The sequence below is a fragment of the Amphiura filiformis genome, chromosome 9 (assembly GCF_039555335.1).
Source record: "Amphiura filiformis chromosome 9, Afil_fr2py, whole genome shotgun sequence".
Taxonomy (NCBI): Eukaryota; Metazoa; Echinodermata; class Ophiuroidea; order Amphilepidida; family Amphiuridae; genus Amphiura; species Amphiura filiformis.
In genome coordinates, this window is record NC_092636.1 from 66,770,168 (window position 1) to 66,792,090 (window position 21,923).

The 21,923-nt window shown below is 35.7% G+C and overlaps 1 protein-coding gene across 1 annotated transcript in view; it reads left to right on the forward strand.

Annotated features, from left to right (window-relative positions):
- The window catches only part of LOC140161350 (WD repeat-containing protein 17-like), a 73,321-nt gene extending 64,186 nt beyond the window's left edge, over window positions 1-9,135 (forward strand). The window contains exons 21-27 of the mRNA XM_072184836.1: window positions 1,568-1,679; window positions 2,184-2,328; window positions 2,983-3,085; window positions 4,850-4,951; window positions 5,859-5,963; window positions 7,374-7,557; window positions 8,497-9,135. Coding sequence (XP_072040937.1) covers window positions 1,568-1,679; window positions 2,184-2,328; window positions 2,983-3,085; window positions 4,850-4,951; window positions 5,859-5,963; window positions 7,374-7,557; window positions 8,497-8,616 — 871 coding nt within the window. The 3' untranslated portion in view covers window positions 8,617-9,135. The remainder of the gene's footprint in view (window positions 1-1,567; window positions 1,680-2,183; window positions 2,329-2,982; window positions 3,086-4,849; window positions 4,952-5,858; window positions 5,964-7,373; window positions 7,558-8,496) is intronic.
- Window positions 9,136-21,923: the final 12,788 nt, after the last annotated feature.

Sequence of the window (21,923 nt, forward strand, 5' to 3'; positions counted from 1 at the left end):
TAGGTTAGGAAAAATATAATAAAAATAAGACAAGCGTTCAAAACATTTATGAAAACCAAAAGCTTTTATCATAATCATGTATCACGCATGGTAATAATTATGGGAAAAGTTATCCAAACAAGAAATAAAAAAGGCACAAATTTGCGTTTTAGATTAAATTTCCTGTTTGAAATTGTCTTGCATCAAAAGCATTTGCTATTATAGGCCTACCCAAACTCGAAAATTGACATTTTGACATCGAGTTTTAACCGTAGATGGTTGAATAGGATCTAGAATAGAGTACATTTGAAATTCGAAAACTTTTTAATCGTATTAAAAAAAAAAAAAAAAAACTTTATTACGCTGTCCATGCTGTTAAAATATGTCGGCCTATTGAATATTTCGTTATTCTAAATATTGAGAATTAGGCCTACTTTACTTAAAACAAACAAGGTTTTAAAATTGGGTTCTCGGTAAAATGACAATTTAGGTACACGATAACTCAATAAATACAGCATCTATAGGTAAGCAATTATGCTCATCATAAAAAGCATGATCGACTTAAGAAACGGTTTTCTCATTTTTTTATATTTTGGTATATTTCCGATTTTAGGCATCATTTTGTGCAAATGGGCGTTTGTGAATTTTAAAAAGTTCATTTTGATGCCTTATATGGTCAATATCAAAAAATAAGGCCAATATCAAAAAACTAAAAAAACCGTTTTTGGAATGGTGTCTCAAGATTAAGAAAAAACAAAACAAACATTTTTGGAAAGGGTTTTTTGTTATGATGTACCGAACAAAATTGCCAAAAACTCACTTTTTGTGATTTTCTTCATAATTGTTGTTTTACACCAAATCTGTATTTATATTAAGATTCATTGATGTCTTGCCTTTATAAAAATGTATACTTTTATATGTCTTGCGTTAATAATTAAAAAGTTATGGCACTTTTACTACATGCATATCTGAGAGTACACAGCTGCCTTAAAACAAACAAGGTTTAAAAATTGGGTTTTTTTAAGGATATATGCATGAGGGTCTATTAAAGTAGGCCTATCCCCAATCATATTTTTTTAAATCAAGTCTATTATAGGCCTACTTACAACAAAGCTTAGTTAAAGACCTGAAAGTGTTTTCTTTTCTTGTAAACGAGAGCCTAAAGTATTTTCCCAAGCGCCTCGGAAAGTTCGGAAAAGTTTAAAAAATGGGTTTAATTGATGCCCATTGTGTGGGAATAGGCCTAACACTCTGAACATTCACAGAGGTAGGCCTAAACCATGACTGTCGAAATTAACTTTAGAAAGAGGGCAGAAATGAAAAAAAAATCGTCGGAGGGTTGAATCAACAGCTGATCATCATCAACGTAAATAAACAAAAGTGGTTGAGTAATCGATAGCAACACTCGTTTCCGTTTCGAGGGTCGATGGTTCATCGTCGACGCGTTCTGGATGTCGACTTTTACCCATGATGCTCTGCGCGAAGTAGACCAGCCAGGCGTGATCGTAGGTGGCGCGCTGTATTTGGAATCGCAAGAATTCCACCATGATGTTACAACTGATTCTTGGTTTTCTGTATTCTTTTTCAGGGATTTAGCTGTAGATATCTTGAAGACCATTCCATCCTGTGAGAAGATGCTAGTCAAAGTGTGTGCTAGATGTAGAGGGGGTCAAGCAGAAATCAATGCATCACTGGAAAGGGTAAGTACAGTTGTGGTAAGACTAACTGATTGGAATATAATTGAAAAATCTCATAACATTCAAAAAACTTTTTTTTACTTTATATACATAGATGAGATAATAAAATTTCCTTGGATATCGGGACTTGGCTCATCTGCAATCTGCCCCTGGGCAAAAGTATTAGCTGAATTTTCAAATTGCTTCCTCTAGCTTTACATAGGCATTACATATTACCATAAAACCTCGATAGTTAGCATATTTGCTTACTATTGAGCACTTTCAAACATGCAAACATGAAGTGCCCCATCCAGGGTTTTAAGCAAATTTTCGATACACATAGTTATATTCGAACAATTAAACCTGCAAATTTGTGTCTCAACCTCATTAGCGCAGTTTGTAAAGAGCTGGACTTTTCTACAATTTCATGTTTTCAAAAGCACTGGATAGTAAGCACATATGCTAACTATTGAGTTTGTTTTTATGGTATAAGTGATATCTTTGCATTTCTATTCTATTTCATTTTAGGCTGGTCTGCTTAGTATAGAAGATTACAATGCCAAAGTGGAGGACTTAGGTGACTCAGAAGATGACTTACTCAAGCGTGTAGAGTATTGTCTACTCTCATCACATCAAGAGAAAGCACTAGAGATTGGCCTCAAGGAATTGAAATGTAAGTACTTCGTAGTCTATATGCTACAAGGTGGAAAAGATGCCATTTTATTAATAATATGATACCTGTCTAATTTGAATAGGTCAGAGGCTTGTCTTAGGGTTGGGTCAAGGCTGAATTTTTCAAGTTGGTTTAGATTTAGATTAAGTTGGCCAAATCAAAAGAAGAAATTTGTTTCTTGTCTTGTATTTTGTCAGTAATTAGCATTTAAAACATTGGTGAAAAGATTCCTAACCTAAAACAAAACTATAATGAAAGACAGAGATAAAAAGACTAAATCACGTCTGACTTCATCCGTCAATCAAATTCCCTACAATTCTTGATTGGTTAATAGCACGTAAAAGGAAGGTAGATTTATCCGGTGCCGAGCGGAAAAAAAGGAATAGCAGAAAATTGTGAAAAATTATGTACTTTTACCAGGCAAAAAGCAACTTTTCTAGGCATTGTTGACATGATACCTTCAGGAAAGAAAGTTCCCTACTATAAAGACCTAACTTTGAGATGGTTTGTATGTTTGAAGGTGCAAAATTAACAATAAGACGCCCGTTTTTACTGCCACGTATCTCTGTCTTTCAATATACAATCTCAGTGCACTTTTATACTGAGGATGAATAATATCACCGTTGATAATTATTTCATATTTGTGTTTTACAGCTATAATATCCAAGCCAGACTGGACAGTTAATGATGTGTGTGACATTCTATGTTTGTTAAGCTGTGTGAGAACAGAGAAATTACAGCAACAAAAGTTCACAGTGTAAGTATAAGACTGAAATATATGGTGTAAGGGAGTCTGTTTGATTTTTGTGTCAGATGACATGATCTTAAAAACACTAGGCTGCACTCCCTCATGCATAAAGTGAGCAGACTTGAACAGAAACTTTAATTAGGATATACTTTCAGGATGCATTGTTAAAGCAGTTCATTCTGAGACCATAATACCTAAAAATATATTAACCCTAACCGAACCAAACATCAAAAAACTTCACAAAGCATCTGCAAGCGCGGGGTATCTCACATGATGTGATTGTGTCATCATGTGGACAGTCATATGTGTCGGAAAACTTGGCCGGCCAAGGTACACCCCTGTGGCAAGGCATGGTCGTGTGTGTGTCCGGCTACCTGAAGGGTCACTGGTTCAAATCTGCACGAGAAAAACATTTTCCCTTCTTCTTCTTTGTTTATTCCTTCCTTCTTTCCTTCACCCTTGCCAAAATAAGCATGGCGCGTTAGGGCTGAAAAAAACTGGAAATCAAATAATTTCACTGGGCTATGGTCTCAGCACTTGAGAAGGGACAGAGGATGAGGAGGGGTGAGAAGAAGGAACAAAAACAGTCAGAGGGCCATCGTGCGCGTTTTCCGTTAAAGGTCAAATTATTAACGTACGCGACCTTTGCAAAAATGACCGTCGCACTCTTGGGTATGTTTTTTTACCTTTCCCATGGAAAGTTTCGATTTTAAATGTATCGTATTATGTGTAGCCAATCATCTTGGGCAATTTACAAATAAGCTTGTATTGAAAATATCTTCACAATTCTCTACGTGATTCCCATTTTGTCTACTTTTGTTGTTAGAATTCGTGATTTTTGCGCTTGCTTTATCTTTATATTTATTTTCGTTGCTAAGGACTTCTAACCCGGATATTTTCTGTCTTAACGCTTTAATCATTCTAATTTTTAGCCAGACAAGTAATTTCAACCTTTATCTATCGATTAGTCTTTGTCCCAAATATTGAACTTAAAAATTTAAGTTGTTATAATGGTTTAAATTGGTTACCCAGATTCAGCCCATGCAGGAAAATTAAGTAAACAACTTCATAACAATATCGCGTGACTTGACACCATGAACGAGTACACGCGTGAGACTATGATGCGCCAAAGCGCGCCATTCATCTGCGTTCAGTGAAATACGCAGCACGCAGTTTAACACTGCTCGCATGAACTTTCTCAATGTTGTTGTCGCATGACCTACTGAATACTGGTATTTTTCCGTCTTGTAAAACACCCTTTTCATCCCGGCAGGTTTTTGTCTTAACCAACCAAAAATCTTGATTTTTTAATATGAAGATAATAAGCTATGTTTCTAATCATATGCAAATTCCTGATTCATGAACTCGCGCCAGCTTTAAAATATAGTAGTTTTTGTTACTCTTTTATCTCAATTCATGACAAAAATTTGTGTTTATGTGCCCATATCATATTCCTTGCAAAGCTACGGTATTTTTTGTGAACATATATATGGAATGTTGAAAGCCTTTCTTATAGTTATTTATAAAATATATAGCTATTAGGAGTTGTAGAGAGAATTTTGGAAGATTTAAAACTGCAACCCAAACCAAGCAAATTTGAATTTTCGTTGTGTGCGTATTCATAGCGTACAGTTTAATAATAGCGCGTCAAAGTTGAATGGCCCTCCAACTGAAAAGGTGAAGGAAAAAGAGGGATAATGGTGATTTGTTACCAAGACTCACTTTGCAGGTGAAGACTTGATCCTACATATTCTTGTTTTCATTGATATGCAGTCAGAGAGGTGAGCTGTTGATCATCAGTGCCTATGTAGGTGCACTCTTGGCAATAAAACAACAATATAATGGCATTGTAGCACCACTCTTTCACCATACCAGGTAAGGTCAAATCTTTGATGAATTATGGAGCAGGGTTGTAGCTACGGTGGGCCGCAGTGTAGCCCACCACTCACTTTGGAGCTCACCACTGAAGGTTCATTTTGATGCTAGAGCCTACCACTCAAACTTAAAAAAAAGCAAGAATTTAGTGTCTTTTACCAAATTTATCATTAAAGTGTTCACTTTTGTTGAAATCCTGCTAAATCAAGCAAACTCTGTAAATTGCAGCCAGACACTCAAATTCTGCTAGCTACAGCCCTGATATAGAGCATGCATGTACTAATAACATAAAATAAACAAGCAGTTTTTCTATAGTGTTTTATATGGCTTGGCAAGCAATGACCCAAAGCGCAAATCTTTTCTGCTTGGTTTCTTAATTATGATTCATACCAGTGAGGAGAAACATTCCTCAAAACTTTTAAGTTGCATACAACATACCAAACTACCGACTGCAAGTTGGTTGTATGGTGGTGGTTTGTTTTAGGGTACAATGGTACACCTACAGCATATGTAGGTATGAGTGCTCATATAGACTGGGATATCTTGCATATTAACTTTTAGACAGATTTGCTCAAAACTAGTATCTGACCCCAAAATGTTATTGCAAAAATCAATAAGTTAAAGTGTCAAATACTTTCTGAGATGGATGCATGGTTAAAATGACTATACTTTAAAATTCCATTTACAAACATATGCTTCTATATAAATGAGTGTTCTTTTTACGAAGGAGATGAAAGGACGACACCCTCCACAAAAACATTACAATAGAATGGTCATACAATAAATATGTGCCTGTATCAGTAATATAATTGCTCAAACTCCCCCTAAAAAACCCACTCATTTAGAGGCATATATGCATGTAGATGGAATTCTACAACATATCTTGATATTTCTTTACACATTTCAGGAGTCTATTAAATGATTATCCAGAAGCACAGCTGCCCATCACTGAGCATCAAGTACTTTCTGAGTTGGATGCATGGTTAACAATGAACAAGAATGCAGCAATCCTGTAAGTAAATGAATAAATAAGTAAACAAGTAAAAAAGGTAGACAAAAGCGCCTAAGGTTCGTAATTCTATTACCTCCACGACCCATTATTCAAAATCTTGCACTGTGATTTGTTGAAATGCATCATGTGAAAAACCTTTAATTATTAATAAAGTGGCCAGGGCAAAAACTTTCTGTTCTTCTCGCATATTAGCGATGTTACACATTCTACGCAAAGCATTACGCTTGGTTACGTGTTCAATATTTCCGCAATTTTCACTGTCACTTAAGCTTTGGCTACGCCTACGCGCTCCACCTTGAGGTAAAAAACTTTAATTATTGGGGCAAAAAAGTGATATTTTTTCTTTAAATCACACTAGTTTGTGGTAATAGAATAGAAATAAAGGTGCAGCATTATCCTTTACACACAAATAATGTGTCCTCGGCAGTGAAAATGTTTAAATATTGGGTTCAGCTGCGCCTCGCCCATTAGTTACGCTTTTTACTGCCTCAGACGTATTATTCGGATTTTAAGGACAATACATTACCCTGTCAAAGCACTTAGCATTTATTCCACCGCCACTAGGATATATCACACCATGTGGCTCCCAACAATAATGCCAGTATGACTACACCCCAACCATTAACAGCTCCCCTTTTTACACCTGGTTGGAGTGGGACAAGATAAAGTATCTTGCCCAAGCACATTGGCCCTGACGGGGTTCGAACCCACAATCTTGTTCACATGAGATAAACACTCTAACTGTTAGGCCATCATGTTCTCAATAGGAGATACTTGATAAATTGAGCTTGTCTTACATTCCAAAGATTACACTCCTTAGTTCGGTCAGTATTTACTCTTTGCACGGATCCTCAATCTTGCTCCCAAAATGAGATTCTCCCTACAAATGCATGTGCAAAAAGAGCATTTTTCTAGCAACGTACATTGAGGGCTTTCGCAAAGGATTTATGGAATTCAGAGTGCGTATGAAAAGTGTACATGCACATAACTTTAGGGTAGAACCTCAATATGAGATTACCTTGCAAAGGGTCAATTGTGGTTCATGAGTTGGTTAAAATTGTACCAAATGTTTTCTCATTTTTAACATATCTTTTAAGATAAGTGTGGTATGTAGTATAAATAAGAATCCCAACAAGATATGTAATGCTTCCCACCCTTGCAAAATCAGAAGGCAAATGCATCCTTTAAAGCAAACAGATTGACTAACCGTGTCCCAAAGCAGACCAAGGATAGTCGGAACTCTAAGGCTGAATTTACACTCTTTTGCTTAGCGCCAAGCAATTGTTTTCTTTACCAATGATGTGGCGCACTTCCCAAACGCATCAAAAAGCACTCATTGATTAAAAACTTGTCGCTCAGCGAAGGAATGTGAATTCAGTTTAACCCTAAATAATGCTGTTATATATCTAGTGTTTCAGACATCGAAACCAAAGCCGAGCCAAGCGCAGACCAATCTGATCTATACCAAGCAGTATTAAGAAGAACTGGTGAACAAACTAGCAGTTTAGAAATGGGTGCAGACTTTGCCACAGGCTCTCATCTACCAAGTCATTCAGATGTCCATAGGTCTCTATTAACCGGCAAGAGAATACAGGTAAGTTGATGAATACCAGATTGCTGTATTCAAGTGAATGTTCATACGTGTTGGTAGTTAAAACAGCAATTAAGATTTAAACAGGCATTCAACACAAATATAATTGAGACTAACCTCAATATTTTGATGTAAAGACGCATATCTTCATCAGGAGAACTCCAGAGATGTTTTGAAGGAGTTGACTTCACGATTAACCTGAGATGACCTTAGGTCGAATCAATGAAGTGTACAGGCAACTCAACTATGACCAGGGCCTTGAGATCCTGGCACTGTACACTTCATTGATTCGACCTAAAGTCATCTCAGGTCAATCAGGAAGTCAACTCCTTCACATCTCTGTAGTTCTCCTGATGAGGCTGTGCGTCTTCACATTGAAATATTGAGGTTTTCTTCATTATTTTTGTGTTGAATGACTGTTTAAACCTTAATTGCCAGATCACTGTAGTATTTTGCTGTAAAACATTGATGAGAGCATACTTCTGTGATGTTAACAAAGCTCATCCGAAGCATAGTATGTGTGCTTGATGCCTTGTTAATTCTGCTGCCATGCACAGTGTGAGTTACCAGAAATGAATTCTCTTTAAATGTTTACAGCAATTTCTATAGAAAACATCTTTATATATAATCTCTGTAGTGTGTTGCATGATTCACTGATGAATGTGGACAATGACTGTGGCAAAATAGCTTTGCATGCACCGCAAGAGGTATACCTAGAACTAATGGAGTAGAGATTTCAGACTATATAGCTAGAAAATGTTTTCCTTTTATTGGCATTATACAAACCACAGTCTGCATTGCATACTTCATTGTGATTTCAAAAAAATATTGCTCAACAGCTTATACCACAATATCCTTATAGGGAAACAAACCTCAAACATTTTTGTGTATGTTGTCTTTAAGTATAGCTTTCTAATGCTAGCATGTTTCTTCTATCCACAGGGTCCCGCTTTCTTCTTGGAAGATGGTACTTCAGCAATATCTCTGAATGATGCTTTAATGTGGGCCAAAGTGAACCCATTCTCACCACTTGGACATGGTAATCTCATCAACCCATTCTGAATAGATATCACATCTTTATTGGTAGGTTCAAGGAAAGGAGGGAAGACTTTTGTGTTGTGTCTTATTTTATAATTGGATATATCACCAGGGTTCTTACAGTGAAAATTTTGCTGGCTAACAACCATGCGTGTCAGTTGGAGAATGTAAGAGCGACATGACATGGCATACTACAAACTTATTGAAGCATGGGAGTCGCCATCATACTAAAAGCTTGCAGGTGTAACATACCAATTCTGCAGCATGTACATGTGGCCAAGCTGAAGTTTCCCACTTAGCGTGATGGCAACATACATAGCAGTACCAGTTTCTGAACCCAACAGTCATCTCAGTAAGATATACTCCATGGTATCATGTTGAGTGAAAGACACACCACCAGTTGGACTTGGTCATTTTTATACACCCAGTGTTGTTACATCCACAGCATGAAACAATTCCAACTGTTTTGATCCACAATCCATGTTTTACATTCTAAAACACCTCAATGGTTTACTGTGGCGAAATTGTGATCAAATCGCTTTAGGCACAGAGTGTGTACAATTCACTTGCGGATTCCCAGCAAAAGTTATGTTCTAATTCCTATATTTGCAAAAACCACTGAGGAGCCCCAAGGAATTGTCAAAAATAAAGTAAGTCTTGACTTTTTATGGTCGGCCCAATTTCTAGGAATATATTTGGCAAATCCCAAACTAATGGTGAAAGATGTGCAAATTGTTGAGCTTCGAGGTGTTTCTAGTATTTTGCACCAATGTGTCAAAATAAAGTAAGTCGCGGCTATATAATTGATGGTCGGCCCGATTTCTGGGAATATTTGTGGCAAACCAAACTGATGGTGTGAGTGAAAGATGTGCAAATTGTTGAGCTTTGAGGTGTTTCTAGTATTTTGCACCAATCAAGATATGTAACATTCCATAGAGAATCATGCTGACCTGTGTCTGCATATGAACAGTACTTTCATTTATATTTGACCATTTTACCAAAGTCACATCTCATTTGAATGGCAATTGATTGTCACAAGACTATGGTTCATGCCAAGTATGTTAGTGACATTGCATTGCTGGTTGCAGTATAGAATTGCGTATGTAAAGTTAATCACAAAATGTAAGGGCTATTTGTCAGCATGTTTATCGTGCAACTGCAAAAAAGTATTGACCTTGCTATCTAACGTGAGGTGAGCCAAAGGATAGTGGCTAGTCATGCAGCAGATGATAAATGTTATGAAAAATTTCAAATTGGACAATTCATTTTAATGCCATCCATGCTTATATTTTATTTTATATTTATATTACAAATATTTATCATTTTTAATCAAATTTCTTTCACAAAATGATTGTGAATTACACATATTAAAATTGATTTGCAACGGAATAGATGTGGCCAGCAGGTAATTATTGGTCTATTTAGGTCACATGACTAGCAACGTACATATTTTACAACTCAAACATGAAATTAAAAGGTCAAAAGTTATTGACTCAACACTTCAGAAAAGTTATGTGAAGACTGCAAAATTACTTGTTCTAAAAGATAAACTGTTCAGGGATGTAAGTGTGGAAGATATTTTTGTGTCCAAATTTCCGCACTTTATTTATTATCAGCCCGTTTTGGGGCTTTTTAGCCCAAATTCACATGCTTTTTCAGGATTTTTTTTCCAGATTTTCAGGATTTTTTCTTCAGGCCTACTTACATCCCTGTGTCTTAATTCAGCTTAATGCACCCAATGTTAAATATAAGCTAACCCAGTGATTCTCTTGAGAAAGCTACCTGCAGCTTCCTTGTATAGTATCCATAGCTTTGAGGTAAAACCGTCTTTATATTTTCACCTATTCTAAGGATTGGTAAATTGATTAGTAAAATCAATATGCCAACCAAAAAACTAAAAGTGTAGTGGCTTCAAATTAATGTGTGAAGGGCACAAAGACATCTCTCCATATAATAAATGCTGTGTATAATTGTCTCTGGTGTCCATGAATGAGTGCATGGCCTAAACAGGTGCATGATGTCATACGCCAAACATTAGTAAGGTTAACTCATTCATACCGAAGCTAATTGTACACAAATAATGTACACAGCTAATGGAGAGAAGGCTCTGTGCCGCTGAGTCATCAAAATGATTACATGAAATCAAATTGTTATTTATTTCCAATAATGATTCATAATGTAAGCATTCCTTCTGATAGTGTACATATATGTCATTTGCTTACAGATGTGACCTGTCAAGAACTGCTCTTTCTCCGCTTGGCAATAATTGCTCTTTTGCTAATATCTGGAAAATAATGTGCTTTTGATACCTGCTTGTAACATCGATCTTTTTGGCCCCTGTTTTGTTATAATTTGATTTAGCTGAAAGCAAATGCCAGAGTTATCACCATTTTGGTCAAAATCTGATGTCATTTCCTGTCAGGTTGCCCATGCCAGTTATACCAGCCATATTCTGTACATTGTACATGTATCATTATTTAAAGAATTATGTGGTGACAACTCTCTAGACTGAAGGTTCGATAGTCCGAAGGCTCCTTAGTCCAAAAGGTTCGATAGTCCAAACACATAATTTGCCATTCGCTAGTCCGAATTCTGAAAAAGGCTCGATAGTCCGAATATCAGGTTCTCTAGTCGGAAGGTTCGCTAGTTTGAATAATAAATAAGGTTCTCTAGTCCGAATAAATGGTTCTCTAGTTATAGAATAAAGCTCACTAACCTTAACCTTTATTCTATATTCGGACCAGAGAACCTTCAGATTAGCTAATTTAATTTGGTTTTCAGACTAGCGACCCTTCGGACTAGAGAACCTTCGGACTAGAGACCCTTCGGACTAGAGAGAAGTCACGAATTATGTAACATAAAAAAATTGTACATAAACCATAGCCATCAGATGGTGACATTTGTAATATTTTGTGATATAATTCTATCTTTGTGCCATCCAAAAATATACCATTTATGTGTAAATGCATCATTGTTTTCATAAAATTATTACTATTTTGTAAATGAATATATATTTTTACCCTTGATCGATCTAACCCGAGTTTCAGAATTTTCCAGTCAAGATCCTTTGAGGCAGAATCTAATCTACTTGGGACTGAAGCATAAAATGGAGCTAAAAGCAAGAAAATTAGCATTATAAGAGTTCATATCTATCAACCTAAAATTGTTAAAATGTAAGGATTTTACAAGCAGTATGTTTGTCGTTGAGAAAGTTGATATTGATATAAATTAATCTTTAGAATTTTTCAGATTGTGTCACATATATTGTGCATGTATGTGATTTACAGTTTTTACATAAATTAAAGGGGCATTCAGCGATATGGTTTTATGATGACACTACATACTTATTTTGCAAAGATTTAGTTTTGTGGAAAAATCATTTTGGCTGTTATGTATTCCAGCTCCAGTGACACCTCATTAATTTCCCTGGACCTTTGGATGCATTGAAATAGGTATTGGCATTTTACTTTAAAAAATCAATTTAACAGAGCTGCAGTGCTAGTTTTCATGCCTCTCCAGTGACCATTTGCCTAATCCTACCCGGTCAATATGCATGAAGTGTCACTGGAGTTGGAATAGATATACCGTAAACATTCGCTATGGGCTGCCTTAACCTAACTGGAATTTTAGGCATAATATAAAAGTACCCTCCCGTAAAAATCCCACCAGCAAATAAGGGCACGTACATGTACCCTTAATTCTGGTTGGGATTTTCAGAGGAGGGATCTCTATTTGTACATGAAATTTACCCCAATGTAAAGGAGTCCATGTGCGCCATTAGGCGAACATTTACGGTAGTCTCATAGATCAGTTTGTCATTTCGAGCCTTCCAAGGTCCTCTGTAGGGAGCAAAATTGCATTGTACCTTTTATTGGTGTTGCAGCTAGATCATTTAGACTTTTATTTTGTCTAGTACTCGAATGAGCTGGCAGCAACACATAATTCTCTCAAAATAACCAAAACCCTATCATAGACCTTCTAGTATGCATGCCTGCCAACCGTTCCGATTTAATCGGATTCGTTCCGATTTTTGAGGTCAAAGGTCACAAAAATCAGAAAAATCTGATTTTTTGGCGACTTTGGAGAACCACTGGACCTATTCTGAAGTGCTAGGATCATAAGGATCATTCACAGTTAATTTTTTTTTAAATTTCGAACAAATTACAGTTTGTTTATATTTTTAATATGCAAACCATTAACCAATATTTACCTCTTCATGTAGCACATATTATAAATGCATGGAAAACCAATGCATCTATATGTGATACATGAAGAGGTAAACACTAGTTAATGGTTTACTTATTAAGGATAACAAACTAATTTTTTCAGAATTTTTTTTTCAAATTTTTTTCAAATTACCTGTGAATGATCTTAGCACTTCAGAATAGGTCCAGTGGTTCTCTAAAGTTGACAAGAACTTTGAAATTTGTTGAAAAAAATTAGAAAGAAAAAATTTAATTCAAAAAAAAAAAAATAAATAAAAATGCCCAACCTTGAATAACAAGTAATTTAGGGTATATAACTTCTTTTTTCCAAAGTTTTGTTTCGCTTCTCGCTTCACTCTAATTAGACACCGACCTTAGTTCCAAAGGTTGGCAAGTATGCGCCGTTAAGGGTGAGCGTGTGCTTCGCGCGCCCCGGGTTGCTCGCACCCTGTACAGATTTTTATTTTTACAATGTTGGCAGGTATGAGTATGGTGTGTGTCACAATGTGTTGCTTTGTCAAAAACACATTGATGCAACTTTCATTTAGTCGGCTACACCTAACATCTGTGAATGTCCCTTTAACAGTGTTCATTTATTGTAGATTCCATCAATTGTATGGATTTTGTATCATGAAAATCTGTATTACAGTATTATTTATAGTCCGTCTCACCATGTTAGATTTTGCATTGGCAGATTTGAATTGCGCATGCTAACAGTGTTGCCAATCTTCAAAAAATTTCCTGATTTCAGGAAATATTACTTGATGATTCTGTACAAAGCACATTTTTCAGGAAAATGTTTGCCTTTCAGGATTTTTGGACAATACTGACGGGCATCTCTGGCTAACCTAATCCCATGGGCCTTATACACATACACGTAGAAGGGCGACTTGTTAGTACGCTTGGGACGCAAGCATGTAAACGCACTGACTCTAATCTGCCCCTGCGGAATCCAACATGGCATTACGCTTAACTTGAGGGTACATGCCACCAAATAGCTTTCCATAGACTTTACGTGCAAAACAGGGTCACGTTTTTAGGCTATAAGTCGAAGTTACGCCTTACTTTGAAATATATATTTGATATCATTTTAATCAGAACAAAATTCTGCATAACATATCTGAAAATTACACCATATTTTAGGTCTACTTTTTGAGAAAAATAGCGCTATATAAAAAGACCCGATTTTCCCGTGTTTACGCCTGACTGCTAACCGCGTTTTGACCTCGTGTGTTCATGCGCTCATCATCGTATTCATCACTCAGATTTGCGCGTTTTCTGTTCAAATTCGTAGAGCTCACACGCACATGTTCTAGCAAAACACGATGTGCAACACTAAAATTGTTAATATTGTACCGATTTTGCACATTTTTTATGCAAAGTTGGGACTATAGTCGTGATAAACTTTTACCGGAAACCGCTTCACACGTGGATTTAGTGGTATGAACCCTTGAAGTGGCTAAAACATCGCTTTTAGGCCTTGAAAATGATTTTGTTATCTTTTTCACTACATTTTGAATAACTTGTAAGAAATTTTGGGTTATTTCCTTTCATACTTTAGACAGGATGCTGATTTCAAGCACAAGCATGATAGCCGACAATTGCCATTTTTCGTCATTTTGATGCACATGAATGCACAATGGTTGCTGATTTGCTATTTTCATGAAGATATTAATTGATGTTAATAGTAAACGTTCTTTGAACATCTTTTGCAAGTGCATAACTTCAAAATTAAAACATTCTCAGTACCTGCAGAATATTTAAAAAGACAAGAAATGTCAATCAAGTAGGCCTACCCCCCCTCCATCGTCACTTTTAACCAGTTTTGTCCAAAAAGCAAATGTAATGAATGGCTATTTGAAATTAAATATTAATATAAATTAAACTTTGAATGTTATAACAATTTAAAATACTGGACAGTGGTATAAATAAAGCAAACTAGAAACTTAAATATCTTAAATCTAATTTTTTATGTAATTTTATTAAAATTGAAAGCCAAAACTTGAGTTTAAATGACAAAAAAATTGGTTAAAAAATAACAATGAAATTGAAAAACTTCTTTGTAATTTAAACACCAATAAACAATGTTTTCAATATTTTGAAACTCTTCTTTATTCATATCAAAAGGTTTCAAACTTCTACCAAAATCGGAACTTTTATTAAATTGGAAATAAAAGTAAGCCTATTCGCGGAAAACGCACGCACAGCGAAAAACATGGCGGCGTACATGCACGCGCTTGTTGATGTACTTCCTCATTTCTTCGCGTGCATTTTAAATAGATAAAGACGCTGAAAAACGCATGGAATTGCTCCTTAAAGGGTACATGCCACCAAATAGCTTTCCATAGACTTTACGTGCAAAACAGGGGTCACGCTTTTAGGCTATAAGTCGAAGTTACGCCTTACTTTGAAATATATATTTGATATCATTTTAATCAGAACAAAATTCTGCATATCTGAAAATGACACAATATTTTAGGTCTACTTTTTGAGAAAAAGAGCGCCATAGAAAACGCCGCGATTTTCCCGTGTTTACGTCTGACTGCTAACCGCGTTTCGACCTTGTGTGTTCATGCGCTCATCATTGTAAACATCATTCAAATTTTCGCGCTTTCTGTTCAAATTAGTAGAGATCACATTCACAAGTTCTAGCAAAACACGATTTGCAATACTAAAATTGTTAATATTGTACCGATTTTGCACATTTTTTATGCAAAGTTGGGACTATAGTCGTGATAAACTTTTACCGGAAACCGCTTCACACGCGGATTTAGTGGTATGAACCCTTGATACATACAAGGATTGATTCTATTGTGCCATATGCTTTTTCATTTGTGCAAAAAACTAGCAAACTTCTTGTGAAATTACAGCTCATATGTATGTTTTATTTAATTTTGACCTCAACTTTGTTGCATTTCTTTTCTTACTACTACAGTACTGTACTGTATGATTGTAGTATTTGTTGCTGTAGAGCCAATAGTATTAATTTATGAATATGTAATTTCGCTAGTTCTTTCTAACTCGATGTAGCAATTTTCTTGTAATATGATTATGTAGAAAAGGAGGAGTTATTACACCAATGATCAATTAATATTTACAATCAATGATTCAATAACATTCTAATTATTCTAGTATTATTCTGATAATAAAACATCATTATGTAATTAATAATAGGGAAATAAAAGGTAGGTATGCTGCAGTTTGGTAATATTTATAGGTTAATAAACGTGTATTACTTATTGGGAGTGAAATTGTACAAAATAATACACACATACTGAGATATTGATGTGTCTAATGCATGAGCCCCGAAGGGGGGAGTACATTATATACATAAACATCTCATACAAGTGCATTATTTTGTACAATTTCGTGAGCAACGAGGGATACGCATTTATTAACCTATTTCATACACGACTAAAAAATCACGGATTTTTGCTATTTTTATAACAAAATTGTCACTAAAAATGTTGGAAAATGCAAGCAAATATAAATGCATCCTTCGGCAAGAAAAATGACTGTGTCTGAAAGCACTGCGAGTACTTTGCGGAGTGCGCACCCATGCAATTCTACAATATTTATGCACAGGTTTGTTCTGATTGGTACTCACTATCGAGGAATGTTTGATATAATGTTATTTATTGTTTAAATACCCAATATTTTCAACTATAACCTGGATTTCTGATTAATCACAATTAAATTAAAGCTGATTAAAAATACATAATCTTGATTCAAAAAGCTGAGAATTGACCTTACACATTGTCCTTGTTGTACTTGATTGGGTCACAATATGATATTGGATAATGTATCAGATGATTAAAAAATGTGAAAAAAACGAACATTTAGAATTGAGTAAATATCAGTTTTACTGTCAAAACAGAATTTGACCTCCATTGACAGGAAAAGTCATATTATTTACAAATTTTACTGGTATTTTCATATTATTAGTAAGAGCTTATTTATATTTTCATTGAAAATATAGTGCTAAGGGTTATTATTTTTTGAGATTGAGTATTTTTCAGAGAAACTAGATATATTTGTAGTAGATTTTGATATTTTTGTGTTGTGATGACAGGCAAACAAATCATGAGTGCACGTTAAGTATTATTCAAATTGAGTGCCTGCTGTGTGAAGTTCGTCCATTTTGATCAAATCTGGCCAAAAGTACTCTGAATGTTATCAGTGGCTTAGCTCTGCAGCTGTGGGAGTGTGGGGATTCCCAGACGAAAATTGACCATGCTGTGGTAACTGTTCACTTTTGCACCTTTACCAAGGTTTTTTAGTTAAAAACCATGCAATATTGCATAATAGGCAGAGCTGCCAACATTGGAATATGTAAATGCAGAAATAAATGCAGAAAATTTCTGCGAAGTGTAAAAAAGCTTAGGATGTGGCGCTCTCGTGCCAAGGGCAACGGCCCTTGCGTGGGATCAGTGCGCCCCCAAAAGCTCCTGGATGTTGGCTTTTTGAGACCCTTAAAATGCCTTTCCAGGGCTACTTGACCTTTTTTTTTGCAAAAGGACAGGACAGTGGGAGTATAATTGATTTTGTTTTGATTTTTTAACCAGATGGCTGAAATGCAGAAGATTTAGCCATATGGCTGCAAATGCATATGTTTTGCAGAAGACTAAAAAATTGTCAGCAATTTGACAGATTTGACACATTTGAATCCTCAATTGTACATGTAGATAATTTTATGTACAGAACATCAAGTGTGGAATAGCAAGTGTTTAATTGTTCAATATTTACAATGTATTCTTACAAAAATGACTTTGTCACAAGGTGCCAATTCCAATGTAAAGTAAATAAATTATACATGTAATTTATTATTACAATTATTATTTTGCACAACATTCCTAGCAATGCTTCTTTAATGCTCATATTTTTTATTGTAAGATACTGCTATGCTGTATATTCTGAAATTATATGATAAATTGAAAGAGAAATAAAACAAAGCAACAAGATATTAAAGATACTTGGCAAATGTTATATGATATTTCACTTGTTTATGAAAGTCACTGTATGTTTAAGTTCATGTGATTAGGAACCTTAATGCTCCAAGTGCTTTTTTGACAGAACAGGTTGGAGATCATTTTTTGCACATAATTTCATCAAGAAAGAAAGCCCATCCCAGGTTTAATATAGCATCAAAGAAACATCTCACACATTGGCTGAAAAAATGAACAAATAAGCTCAATTTCAACGTTTTACGGGACTAATTACAGGTTGCACTTTTTGACTGCGAAATCTTATGCTGATGTGCCTTCTTATCTCGTCAGCAGACAAAGACGACAGCCAACTACACATTTAAATTTGAGCTATCGGCAGTTGATAGTAAAAAAAACATGAATTCAAGATACACTAAATTGAAAACAACAGAGAAATCTAATGGCTTTGTTTTAAAGTTTGTTTCAGCGTCATACTGTATTCTGTTCTTGAGATATTTTAATTTTAACATTCACCGTGCAAACCAATGCAGGAGCTTAATAGACACCGGGTACCAAAATCGAGCAAATTACGGCATGTCTTGCGACATTTTCTTTCGTTAAAAAATCATGGTCAATTTGTGTTTTCACTATCTTCTGAAGATAGCTTAAATTAAATTGATGGTGTAATTTTCGTCTCCAAATGTGCTATCTACTGGAGATCAAGTTAAGGTGGTTCTACACCCCTTGATAAATTTGTGACTATTTTTGCATTGTTCTCAAAAAATAATAACACACTGGTAACAAAAGTTATGTATATTATAGGGGCAATGTTTCCAGTTACTACACTGGAATTTCAGTGACTCAAAACAAGCGGTACATTATGATAAGTAAAGAGGTACCGCTAGAATGTACTTCATTTCTTAACATATATAATGAACCACTTGTCTTGAATCACTGAAATTTCAGTGAAGTAATTGGATTCCTTGCCCCTATAATCTTACTATAAATAGGCTAATGTTGTGTGAAAGGGTATGAAAGGCTCCGTCAGTTTCGATCGAAATGTCTCCAAATTCATACGGGACATCGAGGCATATACCGAGACGGTAATGCGAAAATTTGGTTGAAAACGGTTGAGAATTGGCTGCAGAAACAGTGAAAATAGGAGTAAAAACGGCTGTTATGAAAATCGGCTGCCAGCCTACGCGTCACTGCAGCTGGCCGGCGCGCGTCGGCGCCGCGTGCGTAATGCGCACTACGCGAGTAAACAGCGCAGAGCCACGCAACGTGCGAGCCAGAGACCAGTGGACATGATAATACGGAAAGAAGGAAAAATAAAGGACAAAAAGGTACATGGACGGGTCACGGGATTGTGATAACACTTGGACACGTCCGCAGACACGCTATGAGAGGACGTAATAAATACGGGAAAAAGATATATAAACAACTTGAAACGGAACTATAAAGAAAAAATAAATTAAAATGAGGACAAAAAAGGTACGAGTAATAGGCCAACGGGTTATTACTAAATGAAACGAGAACGAAACAAAGAAGGAAAGAAACTAATCACGAAATATAAGAAAAAATGAAGCTGGGAACGGGGTTAAATAAATAAATAACATGGAAACTGAAAATCACAAGCATGACAAGCTAAGCAAAAGAAACTAAAAAAAGAAAATGTAAGAAGAAAAAGATTTATATAAATAATAAAATGTACCTTTTCAATGATTCTACCAGTTCATTATTCTTCCTGTTGTAGTGCACGCTCCCATTTACTCATCTAGTGGGGACCCGCGCGGGTATCCCGCTAGTATACATAACTTTTGTTACCAGCGTGTAGTTATTTCTTGAGAAGATGCAAAATTAGTCACAAAATTTATCAGGGGGTGTAGTACCACCTTATGTAAAACATTCAAGCAGTTAGGCCTGCAGAGTGTTGCGACATTATTTTGAAAAAGATATAGGTCTTGTCCGTACGTCATACAAAGTGTAATGAATGTATAACATGTGGCATCAAAGTCGGGCGTTGCTTTTTTACAAATACGCCATTCAATCAATCTGCAGTAAATAGCAAAACCAGTATGAGAAGAAAAAAATAATACTGACAAACTTTTGTTCACAAACTGACTTTTTTCCAGTCAGAATATTATTAATAAAATTGTGTAAGACAGTATTTTGTTTATTTCAATCAAAATATTTCTGCTCATGAAATGTGTTTACAGCCAGTCTTTTCCTATTTATATATTGAATTCATGCGCTTTTGCTATCTTCTGAAGATAGCTCAAGTAATGCATTTTGTTTTGTTTTTATTTCTAGAACGAAATAGATCGATGTTTTTAGAATTGTGCGAGTGGTGCCGTCTACTAAAGATCAAATTAAAATGTCTATGTGTTGCAATATTTTCTTTTAGTAGGCCTATAATTATGTTGCAACCATGTGTTTTTCTTATTGAAGATAACTCAAATTAAATGGATGTTGTCATTTTGTCTCCTCAAGATGCTTACTCTTAGGGCTGTTGAAATGCTTACATCAGATAACAGTCTCCTACAAATAAGTATATAAACCAAAGTCAAAATGTTTTTATTAATATGTTTTATTTGTTACATATACACTGCTCTATTCACAACTATAATACAAAAAGGTTCATAATTTGATTTTCTCAATTCTAACTTTTGAGATATAGTATACAACATTGTTATAGCAATTAGATGCACTGAGGCCTCGTTGACTCTCACGCATTAATATTAGGGGCAGGATGTTGACTGGAGGGGAATGTCTCGATTTCAAATTGTCAACCCATTTCAATTTTTATTCTATTACCTCCACACGGTTATGCATACACATTTCGAGATACCTGTTGTCACTTACACTGTGGATATGTAACCATACACATACACCTTGATGTAAACATCTTGCAATATTTGGGCAAAAAGGTGGTTTGCTTCCCCTTAAATCGCACTAATTTTTATGTTTAAAGAAAATAAATAATCGGTTTGGTTCAGTCGACAGCTGCGCCTCACCATTGCTAAAGTATTTACTGCTTCTGACAAATTTGGGTGTAAAAGATACTGTATTACTCCTTATTTCTGAAGGGCATAATATTACAAGTAAAACTAGACTTAGCTGTGGTCTAAGACCACGAACACAGCCGTGTTCTGACCCCTTAATGACCTTTGACCCCAAAATATATGAAAACGCCCATAGACATTGGCTAATGTCAACGCATGTGTGCGCGTGGCATCACTTTGCCATGTTACTTGTGGCAGAAGGGGCATTTTGAAGGTTTTTCGTCTCAGACCGAAGTGACCCCTTAATGACATTTGACCCCAAATAAAAAATACCAAATATGAATTGGGTAACCACAATTCATGTGTGTGAACATACCGTTACTGTCCTATGTTTTTCTTAGCAAATAAAAAATATTGAAGGTTTTCGCTTTATACCGGAAGTGACCCCTTAATGACCTTTTGACCCCAAATCTGTGTACACCCCATAGACACTGGGTAATAACAATGCATGTGTGCAAGTGGCGCACTGTCCTACAGAATCTGTGGAAGAAGATGCATTTTAAAGGTATTTCGTTTTATACCGGAAGTGACCCTTTAATGAGATTTGACCCCAAATAAAAAAATACCACATATACATTGGGTGACTGCAGATCATGTGTGAACATACCGTTACTGTCCCATGTTTTACTTAGCTAATAACAATTTTTGAAGGTATTTCGCTTTATACCGGAAGTGACCCCTTAATGACCTTTGACCCCAAATCTGTGTACACCCCATAGACACTGGGTAATAACAATGCATGTGTGCAAGTGGCGCTCTGTCCCACATAATTTGTGAAAGAAGATGCATTTTAAAGATATTTCTTTTTATACCGGAAGTGACCCCTTAATGAGCTTTGACCTCAAATAAAAAAATACCACATATACATTTGGTGACTCGGATCATATGTGAACATACCGTTACTGTGCTATGTTTTACTTAGCTAATAAAATTTTTGAAGGTTTTTCGCTTTATACCGAAGTGACCCCTTAATGACCTTTGACCCCAAATATGTGTACACCACATAGACACTGGGTAATAACAATGCATGTGTGCAAGTGGGGTCGCTATCCTACCTAAGTTGTCGGAGAAGATGCATTTTAGTTGAAATCACGTTTTGACCCCTATGACCCCTCGTGACCTTTGACCCCACGAGT